Source organism: Gavialis gangeticus, unplaced genomic scaffold (assembly GCF_001723915.1).
Source record: "Gavialis gangeticus isolate Ggan-Ray unplaced genomic scaffold, GavGan_comp1, whole genome shotgun sequence".
NCBI classification, from domain to species: domain Eukaryota; kingdom Metazoa; phylum Chordata; order Crocodylia; family Gavialidae; genus Gavialis; species Gavialis gangeticus.
The window spans coordinates 47,688,540-47,706,128 of NW_017729004.1; the positions used below are offsets into that span (position 1 = coordinate 47,688,540).

At 37.9% G+C, this 17,589-nt stretch overlaps 1 protein-coding gene across 7 annotated transcripts; it reads left to right on the forward strand.

The window, feature by feature from the left end:
- Positions 1 to 1,769: 1,769 nt before the first annotated feature.
- Positions 1,770 to 17,018, forward strand: HACD1 (3-hydroxyacyl-CoA dehydratase 1). 7 transcript variants are annotated; one of them, XM_019508337.1, is made up of 6 exons: positions 1,770 to 3,354; positions 4,883 to 4,901; positions 4,984 to 5,072; positions 7,974 to 8,095; positions 10,539 to 10,717; positions 13,797 to 17,018. In XM_019508337.1, the coding sequence occupies exons 1-6, from the start codon at positions 3,259 to 3,261 to the stop codon at positions 13,877 to 13,879; spliced, it is 588 nt and encodes a 195-aa protein (XP_019363882.1). In that variant the 5' UTR covers positions 1,770 to 3,258; the 3' UTR covers positions 13,880 to 17,018. The 7 variants fall into 7 exon arrangements, 4 of the variants coding, with proteins under 4 accessions (XP_019363882.1, XP_019363883.1, XP_019363880.1 ...); XM_019508338.1 differs by having other exon boundaries at positions 4,990 to 5,072; XR_002095824.1 differs by adding an exon at positions 12,825 to 12,949 and having other exon boundaries at positions 3,261 to 4,901; positions 13,797 to 13,882.
- The last annotated feature ends 571 nt before the right edge of the window (positions 17,019 to 17,589 follow it).

A 17,589-nucleotide genomic window follows, 5' to 3' on the forward strand; every position in this document is an offset into this window, starting at 1 on the left:
GGAGTTTTTGGCACGCTGGCCAAAACCCCTGCCCTATAGGCTTGATGCAGAGAAATGGGGGGGGGGGAGGCTTGCTTTTGTTATGCAGAAAGTCAGACCTGGGTGATGGTTATTTCTCTCCTTAATAACTAGACAAGGCTCTGAACCACTTCCCTAGCTGTTCAAGTCAGCGGGCGTAGCTTTGGACCCCCACTTTTACAGCAGCATCTGATTTACTGTGTTGACTTGCTATAACCTTTGCTGCCTGGCAATGTATGATGGGCCCTGCCACATGAAATGAAAGCTGGCTCGAAACCGGCTATCAAGTTGTTCCACTTTTTCAAGCACTAACTTTGTAGTTGGTTGGTTCTTTTTGTGCAGCTGGATGGACATTTTTGTCATGTGGTAATTACTTTGCATGGACGACTGGTCTAAATTTGTTGCGCAATTCACTGGTTCATTGCCTGATAATTACTTTGCATGTGGAGTCAGCCTACATTTATGGCGCAGTTCAATGATGAATTGCATAACGTAGATAACATGTGACAGGGCCTGTATGTTTGATAACTGAATTCCTCAGCCCTTGCTTTGTTGTGGATTTACTCCTAAGCGCTGGGCTCCTGCCGTAAATATTGAAGGGTCCTTAAACCATTTTAATTCTGTCATGTGCTGAGTTCTCTCTGTCTCTCTTCAAAGTGGAAAGTAGTTGAGGATAACTAAGGACCTTCTTCCACCTTACACTAAAAGCCACACAAACGTTAATCGGCTTAGTGTTGTTCTGCTTAGTGGAGCAGCCGTAGGTTAACATGAAAAACCATCTCTGACTATCCTTCACCTGCACAACTGTGACTTGTCAATAGGCTCGGTGGGCAGGGGCAGGAGCTGGGGGCAAGACCAGCTCACTGCTTCTGCCAGGCAGAGAGCACAGTACCCCTTTAGCACCTGGCTGCTGCAGTGTCTCCTGTTGCTGCACACACCAGCTCTGCTTCTACTGGTCAGAGCAAGTCCCTTTGAGCAGTGGTAGGAGGGGCTGTCATCGTTCCCCTCCCTCCCTGCTGCTGCTTAGACTGGCTTGCTCTGCCTGGCAGGAACAGTGAGCCAATTCAAGCAATGGCTGGCTGCTGCTGTTGCCTGGACTGGCTTGCTCGGCCTGGCAGGAGCAGAGTTGGTTTGCATGGTGGCAGGAACACCGTAGCCATCAGGTGCTCTGGGGCTGCTATGCTTGCTCTGCCCAATGTGCCTGGGGTGCAAGGTGCTGTGCCTACCCCGCTGTGCCCCAGTGTCCCTGCTTGGCCTGACTCAGGAGGGGCTACTGAGATGCTGGAGGACTTCAATTTGGGCAGAATAGCTGTGGAGAGTGGCCGCACCATAATGGAACAGGAACAAAATTAGGCAGATTAAAGATAAATTTGCCCTGGAGTGGTGTAATTGTTAAACTGAATAATGCATGCCCTAAACCACTTAGAAGGTGTTAATGTGCAGCCAATCCAGGTGTTAAGGGCTCCAGAAGCTGCCTAAAATTACTATGTAACAAGTCCCTAAGACTTACAGAATTGGGCTCCTTTAATTCTCCTGTATAGAGGGAAAATGAAGAGAAAAGAAATTATTTTGTAGTCTTTTCTAACAGATACAGGATACAAAGAAAGATAAATGCTACACGAAATACACATACAACATACACATAAGGCCGGTATGGCCAAATGTGTTCAGTTGACGGGACAGTACCTTGTGATAATTAAATTGTAGACAAAGTCTGGTTTATCAATAATCATACTAACCCTTTTTTATACATTTTATCTTTCCTGCTTGTAAAAAAGCATTGGAGGAACATTCAGAGTAAAAATGACAATTACATACCCAATTTCTACTGATTAAGTCCTATTTGAAAATCTTTTCCATGGCCATTTATCACATAAAGTGTTTTCCTTTATATACTGATTAAATGTCTGATATTTAGTGAAAACAGACTGATTGCTATATGCTGTACAAGAGACCACTCGCACTGAAGGTCAAATTATTGATCTATGGAAATGCTTTTTTACATAATATGTTTAAGCAAAATAACTTGTTTAGTTCAGATCTAACATGATTTGCTTCTGTGAAGATTTTGCTGTCACCAACCATGCTGTCATCCTCCTGCAAATCCTTTGCAACCTTTCTCTTATTACACAGCCTGCTATAAAATAAAAGACAATTTAGAGTCTGAGACAACCTAACCCTGAAGAAGTTGTGTATTGATGAAGTTCAAGTACTTCACTGATTTCAAATTGGCAGGAGTCCGCTTCAAACTTTACACTCTAGAAAAATGCACTCTGATTTTACACTACCCATTTAAAAACCCAAATTATATCAGTAGATGTTTTAAAGTGGCAATTTGTGTTTATTTCTCAGAAAGGAATTGACATTCACTTTTTTACTCCATCATTTTGAAATCTTGGCACTTAGGCTACATAGGGCTCACAGGTACAGAATAAATGAAAAGGCAGAGACTCCACATCCCCAGTGTATGGTGCAACTGAGGTCCATCTCAGCTTTGCATCACAAAAGGACAGCTTGGGGTGGGCAGCAGGAGGCCACTGAATCCAAACTAATCTCTCAAACTCTATGCAAAGTACCCTACTCCAGGTATATCAGAAACTCATCCACTATCCTAAGGTGGAACCATCAAGAGAGCACAGAGCTGCTACAGCCCCAGAAATTACATGATTGCCATGACTCCGTGTAGGTTACCAGGATTTGAGAATTGTCACTGAGATGTGATTCAGAAGGGAAAATAGGAAATTAATAATACTGAATTGTTTATATAGTTGGTTGTACATTTTTTTCTAATTGTTCTTTGTGTTTATTGGAAGGAGTGCTCATAATGGAATGCCAATTTTAAATGTTAAATCTACGAAGGCTAGGAAATTAAAAATCAATAGTCTCAATCTGTCATTGGGATTCTGCATTCAGTCATTTTGAAAAACTTGACCCAAGGATCTAACACACTGATTTTGCAAATAGCACTGTGTACACAATCCCATTGTTAAGGACCCACTTCCACAAAGTTTCTGGCAGGAGTGAGGTGCAACCTTCAAAATGTAGATCATAGTGTTTATCTTTCAGAATGTTTGAAGAAATCGGTACTTATTTGCAATCATTGTTTCCAGTTTCATGTAATAAGAGACCCCAAAATGATAGAAGTAAGAAAAATAATTAGAAATTTAAAATTATTTTTGAAGAAGTGCACATGTATCATTTTCTCTCTCTTTTACTAGGTGGTTGGTATTGGCTATTGCCATGGCACGATTTTATATGCAGAAAGGAACACACAAAGGCTTATATAGAAGCATTCAAAAGACACTTAAATTTTTCCAGACATTTGCTTTACTTGAGGTAAATTTTTAAATGCTACTGCTTGCTTGACTTGATTTTACTGTAGGAAAATATATCATTAACCTGCATTTAAAACTGAAAAGTTGGATCAGAATTTCCAGTTTTTCTAACCTTATTTTAAGGATTTTTTGGCAAAAGTGAATTGATGGATATTTTCTGCTTTATAGGTTAGTAAGTATTTGCCTAGGATACTATTTCTTATGTTTGTTTAAAAAATGCACAAGACTTTCTTGTTTTTCATGTGATAATATTTTATGTTTCTAATAATTCTACTTGAACCCCCTCAAAACTAGTGAAAGGTGTAAGAACATAAGAAGTGCAATACTGGGTCCACCCATAAAGTCCCAGGACCACCTAGTCAACCTCCTCTTGGCACTAGCCAAGCTAGTGGTCAGTCTCACCAGGAAGGAGGCTCTGGACAGGAAGATACCCGACGACTGCAGGGACACTTTTCTGTCCCTTGGCTGTTCACGTCTTTACACAGGGTTTCACTGGGCAGTGTCCACTGGCTCCTTGGACTCATTTGAGGGCCAGTGGGCACTCTCTGGTGTATATTTTCACATTATAAATGCATTCTATTTGCAAGAGACAGAAAAATTGTAAGTGAATCTGTTTTATATATGGCTAATGGAAACATCTTTTAAAATTAATAAAGAGATTTATGTATCCAAAATGGTTTGGCCCAAATTCCACTTCATCTTTAGATGGTAAGTGGCATTTACATGGCTAACTTAGCTGCGTAGGTGGCGTTTTAGACTACTTATATGGATTTTAGATCTTCTTCCAGCCTGAAAAGGCCTTTGTACAAGTCCTAAAGAGAGGGGGAGTAGGAGCCTCCCACCTTTCAATCTCCTGGTTAAGGCACTTGCCTTGGCATTGCTCAGACGTGGCATAGGTCACTCTCTAGCCCTTCTCTTCAATTTGGTCCATTGGGCAGCTATGAGTGGAAGATACATGAAGCTAGAAGCACAGCAACACAGAGGGAGTGTGGCTCAGTGAAATGACAGTGGGCCTGGAAAAGTAGGGCCCTGGATTCTGGTGGCTGCTCTTGCCCTAGACAGTGTTTCGGCATTTTGAACTTAATGGTCATTGGATAAAACAGATAATTGGCAATGGGCTAGTTCTTGCCCTGCTGTGGTGTGTAACAGTAGGAGCCATTGGATTTGGATCTCTCATAAATTCTGACCAGGATATGATATTGTGTGTGAAACTGAGGAGTAATTCTGCTGAAATTGAAGAATAAACTGTAAGTATATGAAAAGCAGCCTTATTATATGAAAGTGCATTTATTATATGAAAGTACAACAAATAAGTTACTCCTGATTTAGTTTTAACACAAATCAAAGGCTTGATTGTATGAGAAGCGAATACAAAAATTCAGGGCACTTAGCTCTTCTTAGGAATGAGCTCTAAGGTATTAACTTTAACCAAGCTTAGATTTACGTTAACAGCAGTGATGCCTGTATTTGCAAACAGTAAACTAGTCTTGGATCAGGAATTTTTAACATGTACTTATTTTTATTTGCAGGTAGTCCACTGTGCAGTTGGTGAGTCTTTTGTTTTAATATCTCACATGACTGATGGAAACAGTGAATTATGGGACAGAGATGACATATTTCTCTTTTTAAGGAATAGTTCGCACCTCTGTGCTTGTGACTGGGGTCCAAGTGAGTTCAAGAATCTTCATGGTGTGGTTTATTACACATAGCATAAAACAGGTATGTTTATCAGTGAACTGTTTTTTTTCTCTTTACAGGAAAGGCCTCTTTATAAATACAGTGCTTGTTTTAGTAGGAGGAATTATTTCACAAGTAATAAGGTCTGGTAAGTTCTTCTAGCAAGCAGCTGTCATGCATTTCTGAATTGTTAGGATGGAGCCTATGGTTTGTATATAATTTTCCTTATACGCAGGGAACTGGGGCTTGAAAATAGTTATGCCTCTCCAGAGGCATTTGAGTTGGATTGGATTGGTGCCAGATTTGGTCCGTCTGTCAAGCACGATCAAAGACTAGAGCTCTTCTGTTCATCACCAAATGTACCATTCTGTCATCGATTCCACTTTGAAGAGGAAATTAAAATTAGCATATGTTGAATGGTCTGAGCGGAAATGATTTTGAAACTGAATGTATCTACAGTTTATATAAATCCTTCTCAAGACTACTAAATTAATACAATATTAAAATTATATATATATTGTACACAGTATGCTACTGAGACTTAAAAAAAATAGAAAAAATATCATGATTTCTCCACTGGGCCCTACAGTTTATATTTATTTGTTTGACTTTAGGTGATAGCATAGGTCCTATTGGTTTGTTAGCTACAGGAGAAATGAGTTGAGGATTCACAAACAGTATATTAGGACTTACAGTCTAGTTTCTCTGAGTTGTGTTTTTTTTGCAGGGCTTGAAATTCCTATGTTCTAAATGTAAGTATTGAGTAACAAATCCCCAAATGTGGGTCTGTGCTCCTATGTATGTGACTTGAGTCAGAACTTTCCTAGCTCAAAGTACTGAGCCATTAAACTGTCTCACCAGCAGATGGCACATGCCTGTCTGCTGAAGAGGTGTACTAGCCAGTAACTGCCTCAGTTTCCTAAGTGTTTTACTTCTAGAACAAAAAAGAAAAACAAATGTCCTAATCCCCAACAGTTAGTAGTTCACTGTTTACACTGAGTACATCCAAGTAGGGCACATCTCTGTTTCTTGTCATTCATTCTGCTTTTATTTGAAATTTATTAAACTTTAAGAGTATCCATTCAGTTCTCTGTTTCTCTCATTTCCAGTAAGTCAAACTGTGTCCAAGGAAATCATATCTTAATGTTTGTCTGAGTGTATTTCTCACTGTTATTTCTTAGCATGCTTTAATGTTCAGGGTCATGTTGAGGTGACTAGAGACATGTCAGTGATGATAGCCAGCTTCAGGCCTTAGTACTTGACTGGCAGATTTGTAAGGCAACCACACGGAATTCTCTACATACTTAATTCAAAACATTTTCACTTGGATTTAGTTTTGTAACATGAATCCAGATATGGGCTATCAGAGCAGGCCTATCTATCTGCTTCAGGTTAAAAGCAATTTAATTCTTTTCTTCTCCTCCATTCTGTATATATTCAACGTCTTTGTACTTTGGTTTGTTGTTTTTTTGCTTTTGTGGCTGTTGTGGGATGTAACATAATCGTCTCATTTACAAAAAAAAATCTTTTTTCAGTCTTGCACATTTAGGGCCTGATTTTCTGAGATGATGAACATTTGCATCGCTCCTTGACTTAAGACAGAGTTACAAGCAGGGCTGTCCCTTGCGGGGAGGACGGGGGGCAAATCAGGGTGACCACCCCAGGCCCCACACTTTGTGGTGCCCTGCGGACAATGACATACAGGCCCTGAGGGTGCCACCCATCTGTCCAGCCTCTTGCCACCCCCTCTCACTCCGCGCTCCACCCACTCGTCACCCCCACGTCCCCTGCACAGGCTGATATGCCCCGGGCCTTGCACACCCGTAGAGTCGGCTCTGGTTATGAGTGTTCAACATCTTTGAAAAGCTATAAACCTTTGTCACCTTCTTGCAATTTGTTGTAAACAATGTTTCCCTTTTCTGTGTTTTTAACAACGTTTGTGTTACTTTATTTTATTTCACAGACATCCCTGGAGCTTTTCAGCCTTCAGGCATGGAAGTCTATTACAAAATTCCTTCCCTTTTAAAGAAAGGAAAATTACTTGCGTGTAACTCTTCTTCTCAGAAGGTAGTATTTATAATAGATCCCCCTCCACCTTCTTTAAAGAGTTGGGGACTTTTTTGTTTGTTTTAATTAAAATGAAAAGGCTCTAATGTTCTAGAGCAGCAGGTAGATACACTACCTACTGATGAGGCAGTTTAATGACTCAGAAATTTAATCTATAGCACTGCAAATCAGTAGATACAGCCACAGCTCCTGTTCTTCCCACTACTTCTCAGCCTTTGATCCAACTTCTAGTTGCCTTATCATTTTGTCGCTACCTGAAAGCAACAAGGAGATCACCCTGATCTCCTCCTTCAAGGTTTCACTTTGTTACCTAGGAATTCCATGAAACAAAATGGAATTGTCTAGTATAGGAGAAAGATTTGCATGAGAGGGGGAAGAGAAAGCCACAACAGACTATGGCCTAGGCAAAAATAAGAGGCCAGGCAAGAAGCCAGTGGGTATTGAGATGTAAAGCCAGACTAGTCCAATTTTAAAAATGGAAAGAAAACATTGTATATCATTTTTTGAGAATAAATGCAAACAAATGGACCAATAATAATAATAATAATAATAATAATAATAATAAAAAGGAGAGGGAGAAAAAATTGAATTGGCAGATGTAGGATAAGGAAAAGAAAGCATGCACTAGATAAATGGAAATATTTTGATATATTTAAAATTGTTGAAGTCAGCCTTTACATATTATCTAGTTTCCAGGATGTTGGTGAATATAATTTAAAATTTAATTTGGTGATGATTTTAAAATAATTTTACACTAGTTTTCTTCTCTTCGAAATGTAAATTATATTCCAAATGTCTTAAGCAAAAGTCTATTACAAATTGCATAGAAAAGAAATCTAAAGGTGAAGAAAATGTTGGTTCTTTATACTTCTGCAGATCCAGAATGAGGAGAGCGTTATTCTTTTTCTGGTCGTTTGGACTGTGACAGAGATTACTCGATATTCCTTCTACACATTCAGCCTGCTCAACCATTTGCCATACTTCATTAAATGGGCCAGGTGGAGATGTCTTGCAGTTTAGTTCCTCATAGTTCTGTGCATGTTAATTTCATGCATGCTGAGCTAACACACAGGAGAACAGATTTGTGAGCTTTGGCTATGTCCGTAGAATGTTGTTGGTTGCTTTACATATTTAGGAATATTGTGATTTGGTTTAAAATGTAAAAGAGTTTTTTCTTCAGATGGTTGAATGTGATTTGTGCTTTGATTTTTATGTTTTATGGTTCAGTAACTATTTCCATTTACTCTGACCTCTTTTCCTGTGCATTTGGGATCATCTTTTATTTTAATTAAATTTAAGTTGCATTTTGAATACAACAGTAAATGATCTTTAAAAATCATAGAAAAAAAATGTATCATTTAAGTCTATTTAGTAATGAAGAAAATCCTATTGTTGCCTTTAGTGGCCCAAGTCATGGAGATTCATCCATGTGTATTGTGAGTGTTGGCTACAATGCGAGTACTTGCTGTACATGAAATTAAGCATGTGCATGAGACTTTGCAGGACTGGGACCTATTGAATTACAGGATGTTATGGGCTCTCAGCACTATGCTATTACCCTTACTCTTTAATCAAATTACAATTTTATTGGAGATTTGCAGAAGCCTTAATTGACAATTTATTTAGTCAAAATTAGAATGCGTTCTTTACAGAACAGGCATAGCGTGAGATAATAAAACTTGAGATGCGTTGCTATATCCAAAGTAGATTACTTAGGTTGGGCATTCATCATGAAACCTAATTAGATTAATTGCATAGTTATTGTTTGAAAGATACAGTCAAAACAGACTCATATTGTGAAGGCAGATTATTTTGCATTCATTTGTTCAAAAGGGTGTTTTGTTTATTTTGCTTTATTTTTGTTTTGTAGACAAAACAGTTCTGATGCTTCTAATACACTTCTTTGATGTGGCTGATATTTATGTCCATTAGAATACATTATCTTTCTGCTCATACCGTATGTGGTAGGTTTTGGCATGTTTAAGCACTAAATGCTGAAGTTAAAAAATAATCAGTTAAAGATCTTCGATCATTAACTGAATATTTATTGAAGCTAAAATATAGAAACGTGAAAAACATCAAACTATCAGAAACTCTTAGTAGTGCCTACCTAAGACATCTTAAATGGGAGGGAAAAAACCTACAGGTTATAAGGCAGTAGGAAAATGAGCCATTCTGACCACAGCACTCTATCTATGAGTGAAATATACCGCACTATAACATACTTGAAAATTTGCTCTTTTGCACTTATTTCTCCAAGACCTCTCATTGGGATTTGTGAGCACAAATTCTCTGCCTTATGTGGAGCTGAACCTTAGTTTGCCATTGGTGAACTTGTTCTTTTTTCTCCTTTTCAATCCATATACATATCTATTAACATACATACACACACCGTAATAAAGTGTCATTAATGCTTTGGGATCACTAACTTTCTTTTTTATTACAAACACTTTGTCCATATTAGATCTACCTAAGCTTTAGTTCAAAACTCCTTATGGTGAGTTTGTTTCTATTCTGCATACAGACAAGCTCTGTGTTGGTTTCTAACTTAATCTGTTCCAGCTGACCTATGAGCTCCTCAAGTCCAGAGGTTCCTAAGAGGGTTTCAGGTTCAGTTGCTGCCATTTTATAACTCCTCTGTTTTGGTCATGGAATGCACATTCTCCATTTCTTTCAGACCTTGTGAAGCATGTTGCATTGCTTTATGCAGGGTAAACTTAAGAAACCAGTACTTTATGAATGATTGCACCTTATCTTGCATGGTAACTCTTCAAAATACTGTGGATTCAGTTTTTCTTTTCTAATATGTATGTGGTAAATGTTATTTAATGCAGTTACTAACTTTAACAGGATGCCTTTATTTTATTATTTATTTGGGAATTGATTTGCTTGTTCCCAAATGGAATGTTTGCACTCAGATATTTTTTCATTTATGTTAATGGTAGATACAGTACTTGTTTACATTCCCCATATGGCAAAGGAAGGAACAAGCCACTGAGGTTTTTAAAGATTTCCTTAACTTCAGTGTATTTATAACGGGAATAGGACATGCATGGGTTGTGGCAAAGATATGTATTCATACTTACTGTTAATCCAAGCCTGCTCTCAGACTAGACAACAGCAAAAAGAGCAGGCTCCAAAAATCAACCAAAGATTATTAGACCTTACAAATCTGTTCTACAATTTTGAATGTTCAACCTTAACGTTAGAATAACTTCAGGACGTTTGACAGTTCTCTAGTCTAAAGGTGAGGGTTATATTGTTGTAGCGCTGCTCGGATCAAGTAAACCTCTGCTTATTTGTACCAGCTGAATATCTGCCTGGCACATGTTTTTTTGGTACAGGAAACTACTGTTGTTCAGTGCTGTGCCACTAATATTCGCAAGAAGAAATTTTAATCTTCCAGTACTTCTTGCAAGAAATTTTTTTTTTTTCCTGTAGATACAATTTTTTTATCATCTTGTATCCTGTTGGAGTTGCTGGTGAACTGCTAACTATTTATGCTGCACTACCATATGTGAAGAAAACAGGCATGTTTTCACTGAGACTTCCCAACAAGTATAATGTCTCTTTTGACTACTACTACTTCCTTATTATTATCATGCTCTCCTATATACCATGTAAGTATTATGCAATAATATTGTTAACTCAGTAGCGAATTTTAGGCAGAGACCAGATGAAATTTTCTGTACTAGTGTCTGCCTCAGGCTGAACAGATTTGGAAACTTTTAATGAAAATTGTGTAATTTTTTCCCAACAAAGTTAAGGAAAAATGTATTTTTGCCCACATAATAAAAACAATCCGATCACCTGGGGGTACGCAGACCAGTCCTAGGGGGTATGCACAGGCAGGTGAGAATGGAGCGCTGCCACCTCCCAGGAGCAGGACTGGAGCAAGGTAGGGGCAGCAGCGCCCTTCTACAGCATGGGAAGCTTGCGTGCAGTGTCCACCACCTCCATACACCAGCCCAGTGAACTTCCCTGCCCTGCCCCAGCCCTGCTTCTGGGAGGTGGTGGTGCTCCGTTCCCACCTGCCCGTGCACCATCTCCACCTCCCTGCTTTGTGTCTGGTCGTGACACCCTTCTCTCTCCCCCCGCCCGCGGCTCGGTGTCTGGCTGCCAGGAAAACTAAGAAAGTTTGAAAACCCCTGTTTTAGAGTGAAGACTTGAAAGTTGACCTTAGTTTGTAGCAGGCAAATTGGTTAAAAGCAGAATAACTAAATACTTCGAGGATCATGATGTAATAGGATTGTACTAAGGAATTCGGCAAAGGCAAATCAGCTCACTAATCCTGGGCTCCTTTGAATGCGTTGGGAAAATTTGTTGTTAAAAGAGAATTGACACAATTTATGTAGGTTTCCAGAAGGCCTTTACCTCTCACCCTGTGAGTGCTTAACTTCTGTAGTAGCCTCTTGTGTAGGAATTTGGCAAATTCTCACAGGAAAAGTAGTTGAAAAGACTGAGATTATTTATTTTAGAAATGGAATGAACAAAGCACAAGATAAACAGATATAAAAATGACTGTTATAGAAAAGATAAATAGAGAGCTTCTGCTCTCCCTGTTTTATAATATAAGAACAAGGGGGCATTCAAAGAATTAAATGATAGCAAGCTCAAAATTGATAAAGGAAAATATTCCTTTCCACAACATGCAATTAAACTGTGGGGCTGACTTCCACAGGAAGTTAATGAGGCCAAGAAATTAACAAGATTCAAAAATAGATTGCATAAATTAGATATTTGTAGAGAATAATTAGAGATATTGTAATAGATATAACAACAAATGTGGAAAGGATTAAGCCTCTTTCTTTAGAGTTCAGGACAGTCTTTAACTATTAAAGGTGAGGATCAGACTGTAGGCAGAGCACAGATTATCTGAAGGGCTCTTGAACCTTCTTCTGAATGTAATTCGTATGAGCCACTATCAGAGAGAGAACTTGGGTCTGATCCAGGATGCTGATTGCTATGTTCCTACGTGCTGCAGTTTTTCTTAGTGACTAGTCTGCAGAGGATAAGAGGCTATTACTGCTATCAGTTGCACCATTAGCTCAAGTGACAGAAGTCTGGGCCTTGCCTCATGCTGACTCCTCATGTAGGGGTTAGTGTGATTCCAGGATGGGATTTCAGGCACAGGGGGGTCTGTTTACTTAAAAATGAAAAAACTGCAAAAATAAGTTAGATTAAAAAACATTATAGTCAGAAAATTGGTCCCTTTGATATATAATTTGTATAATGCAGTGGGTTGTTTTTTTCAAAAAACCCTTGATAATAGGCTCATTAATCACTGATTTTTTTAAAAAATTTCCCCCATAGTCTTTAACTGCATGCTATTTTTCCCTCATGCCTTTGGGTGGACTGTCCTGAATGAATCAGGGTTGTGTAGTAAAGGAATCTGGCATCTTTCAGGGCAAGTCTACAAGGATTTTTCCTGATCCCAGCTGTGCTGCAGATAAAATAAGCCCCACCCAGTTGTTCCAAGCCTCTTGTGTCTGCAGCAGACCCAGGGTCATGAAAAAGGCCATATAAACATGTCCTGAAACTTGCTTTAGTCTATTGCAAAAGTTGGAAAGTGGGTAGTAACTGAGACAGGGCACTTCAAGAAGAGGAAAGATTGTCTTGAGCTTAAAGTAGTTGGATGGTATCCTAGAGAATAGGATTTGTTTCCTGCCTTTGCCATAGAGTTCATATATGATGCTGGGCAGGTCACTAAACCTGGCTTTTTTGTAGGTGTCATCTCATTTTCTTGGTGCTACCTGAGAAACCAACAGCCTGATCTACAGAAATAAGGAACATTCATAACTGCAACTAAAGTGAAGAGTTGTCCATTGAACATAAAAAACCAGCCATGAAGGGTAGATCTGTCTGGTCACACAACTACTCTAGGGAGCACTATAATGAGACTCCATGCCTACTCCACACATGCTACACCGTAGAATTGATGTAGTGTGTGGCTGTGCGCATATGTCAGTGAGATCTCTGTTTCAGGATTCCTTATTGGTGTGCAGAAAGTATTACATTCAGGGCAGCTACATTACATCCATTAAGGGTGTAGCATGCAGAGCTGGCAAACCAGGTACCAGCACAGCTCTTTGATAGTAAAAGAAAAGACGCTCTGAAAAATTCATAGGCACTTATGTCACAGTTGGCCTTAATCTTTCTATGCTGAATTTCTTGGTTCCCTTTGGTAAAACAGGAATAGTAACATAAAATCAGTTTGCCTGACATGGATGTTGTGACGATAATTCATTAATGTTTGTGAAGTTCTCAGACTGCAGTGATAAATGCCACAGAGAACCTCAAAGGGCTGTAAAAATGAGAGAGTACCACAATCATTCCTGTAGGGCCAAAAGGGAGTAATTTTGCATTTTTGTCTCAGCACTGACCTATATAGGCCTTCCTTGGCCCAAATCCTGAAACACATGGAACTCTCCACAGGGCCATACACACTGCTGAAAAAATAATTCATTTCCCCAAAGGATAGGGAGGTCCACGTAGAGACACACATGCATCCTAACATCTCTGTAGCTGGTGATAATTTGCCATAAGCAACCTGCTATTATATGCTATACCTGGCTGTAGGGTTGTGTCCCATAAACTTCTCAGGGTAATTTTCTACAGTTAGAAATATATTTCTTTGTCATGTGATTTGTTATTTCCTCCCCACCTTCCTAATTTGTTATCTTTTATTTTTTGATTTAGTGTTTCCACAACTGTACTTGCATATGTTGCGACAGAGAAGAAAGGTGCTTCATGGAGAAGTGATTATAGAAAAGGATGATTAAACCAACCTTTTTAACTACGGTGCTTTTTAAAGAATATCAAGGATTAAAAACAAAAAACTTCATGTGATCTTTTTGAGTCCACATTTTAAATCATGGAACAAGAATAAATAGCTGTGCACGAAATACCATGGATTGTATTATTTTGTAAAAATTAATATATCTTCAGACTGTGTGTTTCGTCCTTGGTTTCACCTTTTGGTTCATTTCGTCTCTTCGTGTCTTCAGACAAACTATTTTCTTCCTTATTTTTTATATAAGGACATTAATAAATAGTCAGCATATTGAATATTTGCTAAATTGCTTTCTGTTAAGAAACCTTTTGTAGTTGGAATTAAAAAGGTTTGAGCTATATTGTTGAGAATTCTAGGAAACAGATCATTCATAAATCAGGTTTTGTTTTTTTCATAGGATAGGTGGCTTGCATAGGACAGGTGAAATTGTATCCTTCATTATTTTAAAAATGAAAATGACCTCATTTTTACCAATATTCACAAATGATAATTTAGTGTATTATAAGTCTTATGAGAAAACACTGCTAAAAGTAGTCAGTTTAAACCAAAGCTGAGATATAATTACTAAGCATCTAATTTTGCCACCCTTTCTCATATTAGTACTTTTTTTTAACTATCCTGTAGTAATTGCCAAACTGCTGTAGAGCATCAGTATGGATATTAGAATCAGACCTTTCAGTAGGCCTGATCCTAAAGTTGGATTCTGCATGTGTGCAGAATTTGTTACCAAATTCAGTTGTGGAGCCAGGGCTGCAGTCTTTTAATATTAGGTTTTTATCTTTGAAGAATCATAGAATAATTTTAAAGCAGTCAACCATTTGGTGCCCATGCAAATGTAGGGCTGCATACTTTTAATATGCAGTTGTCAAAGGTAATTAAAAATAGTAGATGGTATTTACTGGGCAAAAAGGAAAATGATATGGAGGAGTAATATAGATGTACCTACATTTTGCCCATTAAAGGGCCTATATTGGGGGTTTTATTTGTATTTTCGTTTGTTCTGTGAACTGAAACTGCTTATAAGTCTGTTCTGTATTCTAGGTTTAGAATAAAAAAGGGAAAGTAAATGTGGACCTACATACAAAAACTAGTGATGACAAAACCCTTTATTTATTTTGATTAATCAAATGGGATAAAAATAGAAGTTATCATTTTTTTAAAAATACTTGATGTGTAAATTACATTTTGAATCATCCCATTATGCAATTATAATTGCTCCTTCAATAAATTGTTACCTCTTCATAATGTAATCAGCGAACAGTTTTGGATCTGGTCCTGTTTAACATCTTTAATAAGTTAAAAAAAGGTTTGAACAACACATTAATGATGATCATGGATCATATGAAAGGGGGTGAACACCATCATGGACATAAAGATAATACAAAGAAGTCTATATATGTTCAAAATGTGGTCAGAAGTTTAAAACAAGATTCAACCTGGAAGGTGTGTAGAGGGACATGGGGGAAGCAAGTTGTTATAAATAAAGAAATTTAGATATTCAATAAGATGGAGAAATTTGGAAAGCAAAAATATTGGAAGAAGATTAAGCAGACAGCAAATTAGATACTTATTCACAACTGATGTGGCACCCAAAAAAAGACAAGTTCAAGGTTAGGTGTATTTGCAGAAGTGTCACATCTAACAACAGGGAACTGGGTGACTGCTAAAATCCCACCTAAAATATTCTTCTAAGTTCTGCATGCCTCACAAGCAAAGTGCAGAGGATTTTTGGGTGGAGCAGATACCAGCAACACAAATAAATTTAATACTCAGGAATAAGAAATAGGAAGGATTGACTTAAAGTCTTTAAATATGCATAGCTTGGTTCTGTGAGAACTATTTGAGGAGGAGGAATTATTGTAATGAGAGAAGCAGATGTAACCGAGTCATATGGAATAAGAAAAAGAACATACAGAGTAAGTATCAGGTCAGGTTTTGACCATCAACTCAATCGGGCTATAAAGTAATACTACAAGGCAAGTTATGGCAGCTCCATTTCACAGGACATTTAAAGCTAGATTTGATTGGATACTAGAAGAGGTTTAGGTTGCCTAGTTCAACCTGCAACCTCAAAGGTGGCCTCCATTTTTAATTTCTATGATGCTTTGATAACACACTTGTATTTTTACAAAGTCTGGAAACATCTTCCTTGTACATCTAACGTTTGAACGAAGAAATTTATTACATCCCCAGCACAAGTTTCCAGTGTTATGCCTTGGGCTTGTCATATTTATCTATTACATGTGAACTACCTTCCTTTTAAATGACTGGTGTACAGTGGATGCGACATGAAATCCTAGTATTTTTTTGTTTCAAAGTGGTATAGTCTTCACTTTTTTTAGGCAACGTATTAATTCAAGGTGCTCTAAGTTAAGTCATTAAAATACTTGTTTAATTCATATGAAACTGAAATTGTTTAATGTATTAAATATACATCATACTTACAGTCTTGATTCACAAAATATTTACACATGCAATACCTGTTCGGGCTAAAGGTTTTATCTGTTAAGTGTTTTTTTTCATATTTTAAGCAATGGATGCAATTGTTCATATAAACTTCTCAGTTTGCATATTGTTCCATATGGAGCATCCAGGCAGCTTTTAACTATGTATTTCTTAATTAGTAAGTAAAAATATTTTATGGAATATGAAAGAATAAGATCAGGTTTTGTTTAATGATAGTTTAGTCTCTTCTCATTGTGGTGTCAGCTCACTGAAGCCTATGACTATCAATTTGTTTGAAATGTACTGAATATTCCAAAGGCCTGATCCTGCAACACTTACTCATGTGAGCTTGTCCCAAGGAGACTATTCCTATGAGTACAAGTTGAAGGGCTGACCTCAACCACTGTATTATTTATGTTGTATTTGTATTGTGTTCAGTTTGAGGATATCATGCAACATACATATAACTGTTGTAAGCATTTTGATACTCTTTTGTAATGCAACACAAACTAATACAATGCCATGTATTGCAATCATGATTTCTAGTTTGCATAAAAACAACAATGTGCTTAGTCCTGAATAATCATAATACACAAACAAGAAAAGCCATAAAGTGATTTACAATAGCAGTAAAATCTTACTGAACTGCATTTCAATAAACTGTGAATTCATGCTGAAAATGACTACTTGGGTCTGAATTTACTGATTCACAGAGTAGGGAGACTTTGGTGAAGACTAGTATGGGTGATGGCATCCTACAAAAATATTTTGAATGTTTTCTCGTATTTGATAACAATCTTCAAATTTCTGAAGAACATTACAAAGAGGTTGGAGATGGGCTTTTCTCTGGCTGTAGGGGACAGAACTAGGAGCGGTTGTTACTTTAAATTGCCAATTGCTCAAATCAAGAGTGAAACCTTATGAAGGTGCAAAATGCCATGTTTATTGATTACATGAAGCAGATACATAAGCTTGGACACACCAGTCATACAAACAGACATACTCAAGCACACATACAAATAGACATAGACAGACATACAGACAAAAACACTCCAGTAAGATGTTATAGTTACCAGCAGAAGTTACTCAGTGTTAGCACTGGGTGGCCAGTCCAGGCTCATTGAGGGTGATGGGAGTGGGGGTGAACAGATGCGCCTGTGCTACAGGAGGTTGCAGAGAATGGATTCCCCATCATGGCTTGTCTGCGTCTTACTTCTATAGCGATTTCAAGTCTTTGTTCAGCATTGGGGTTTT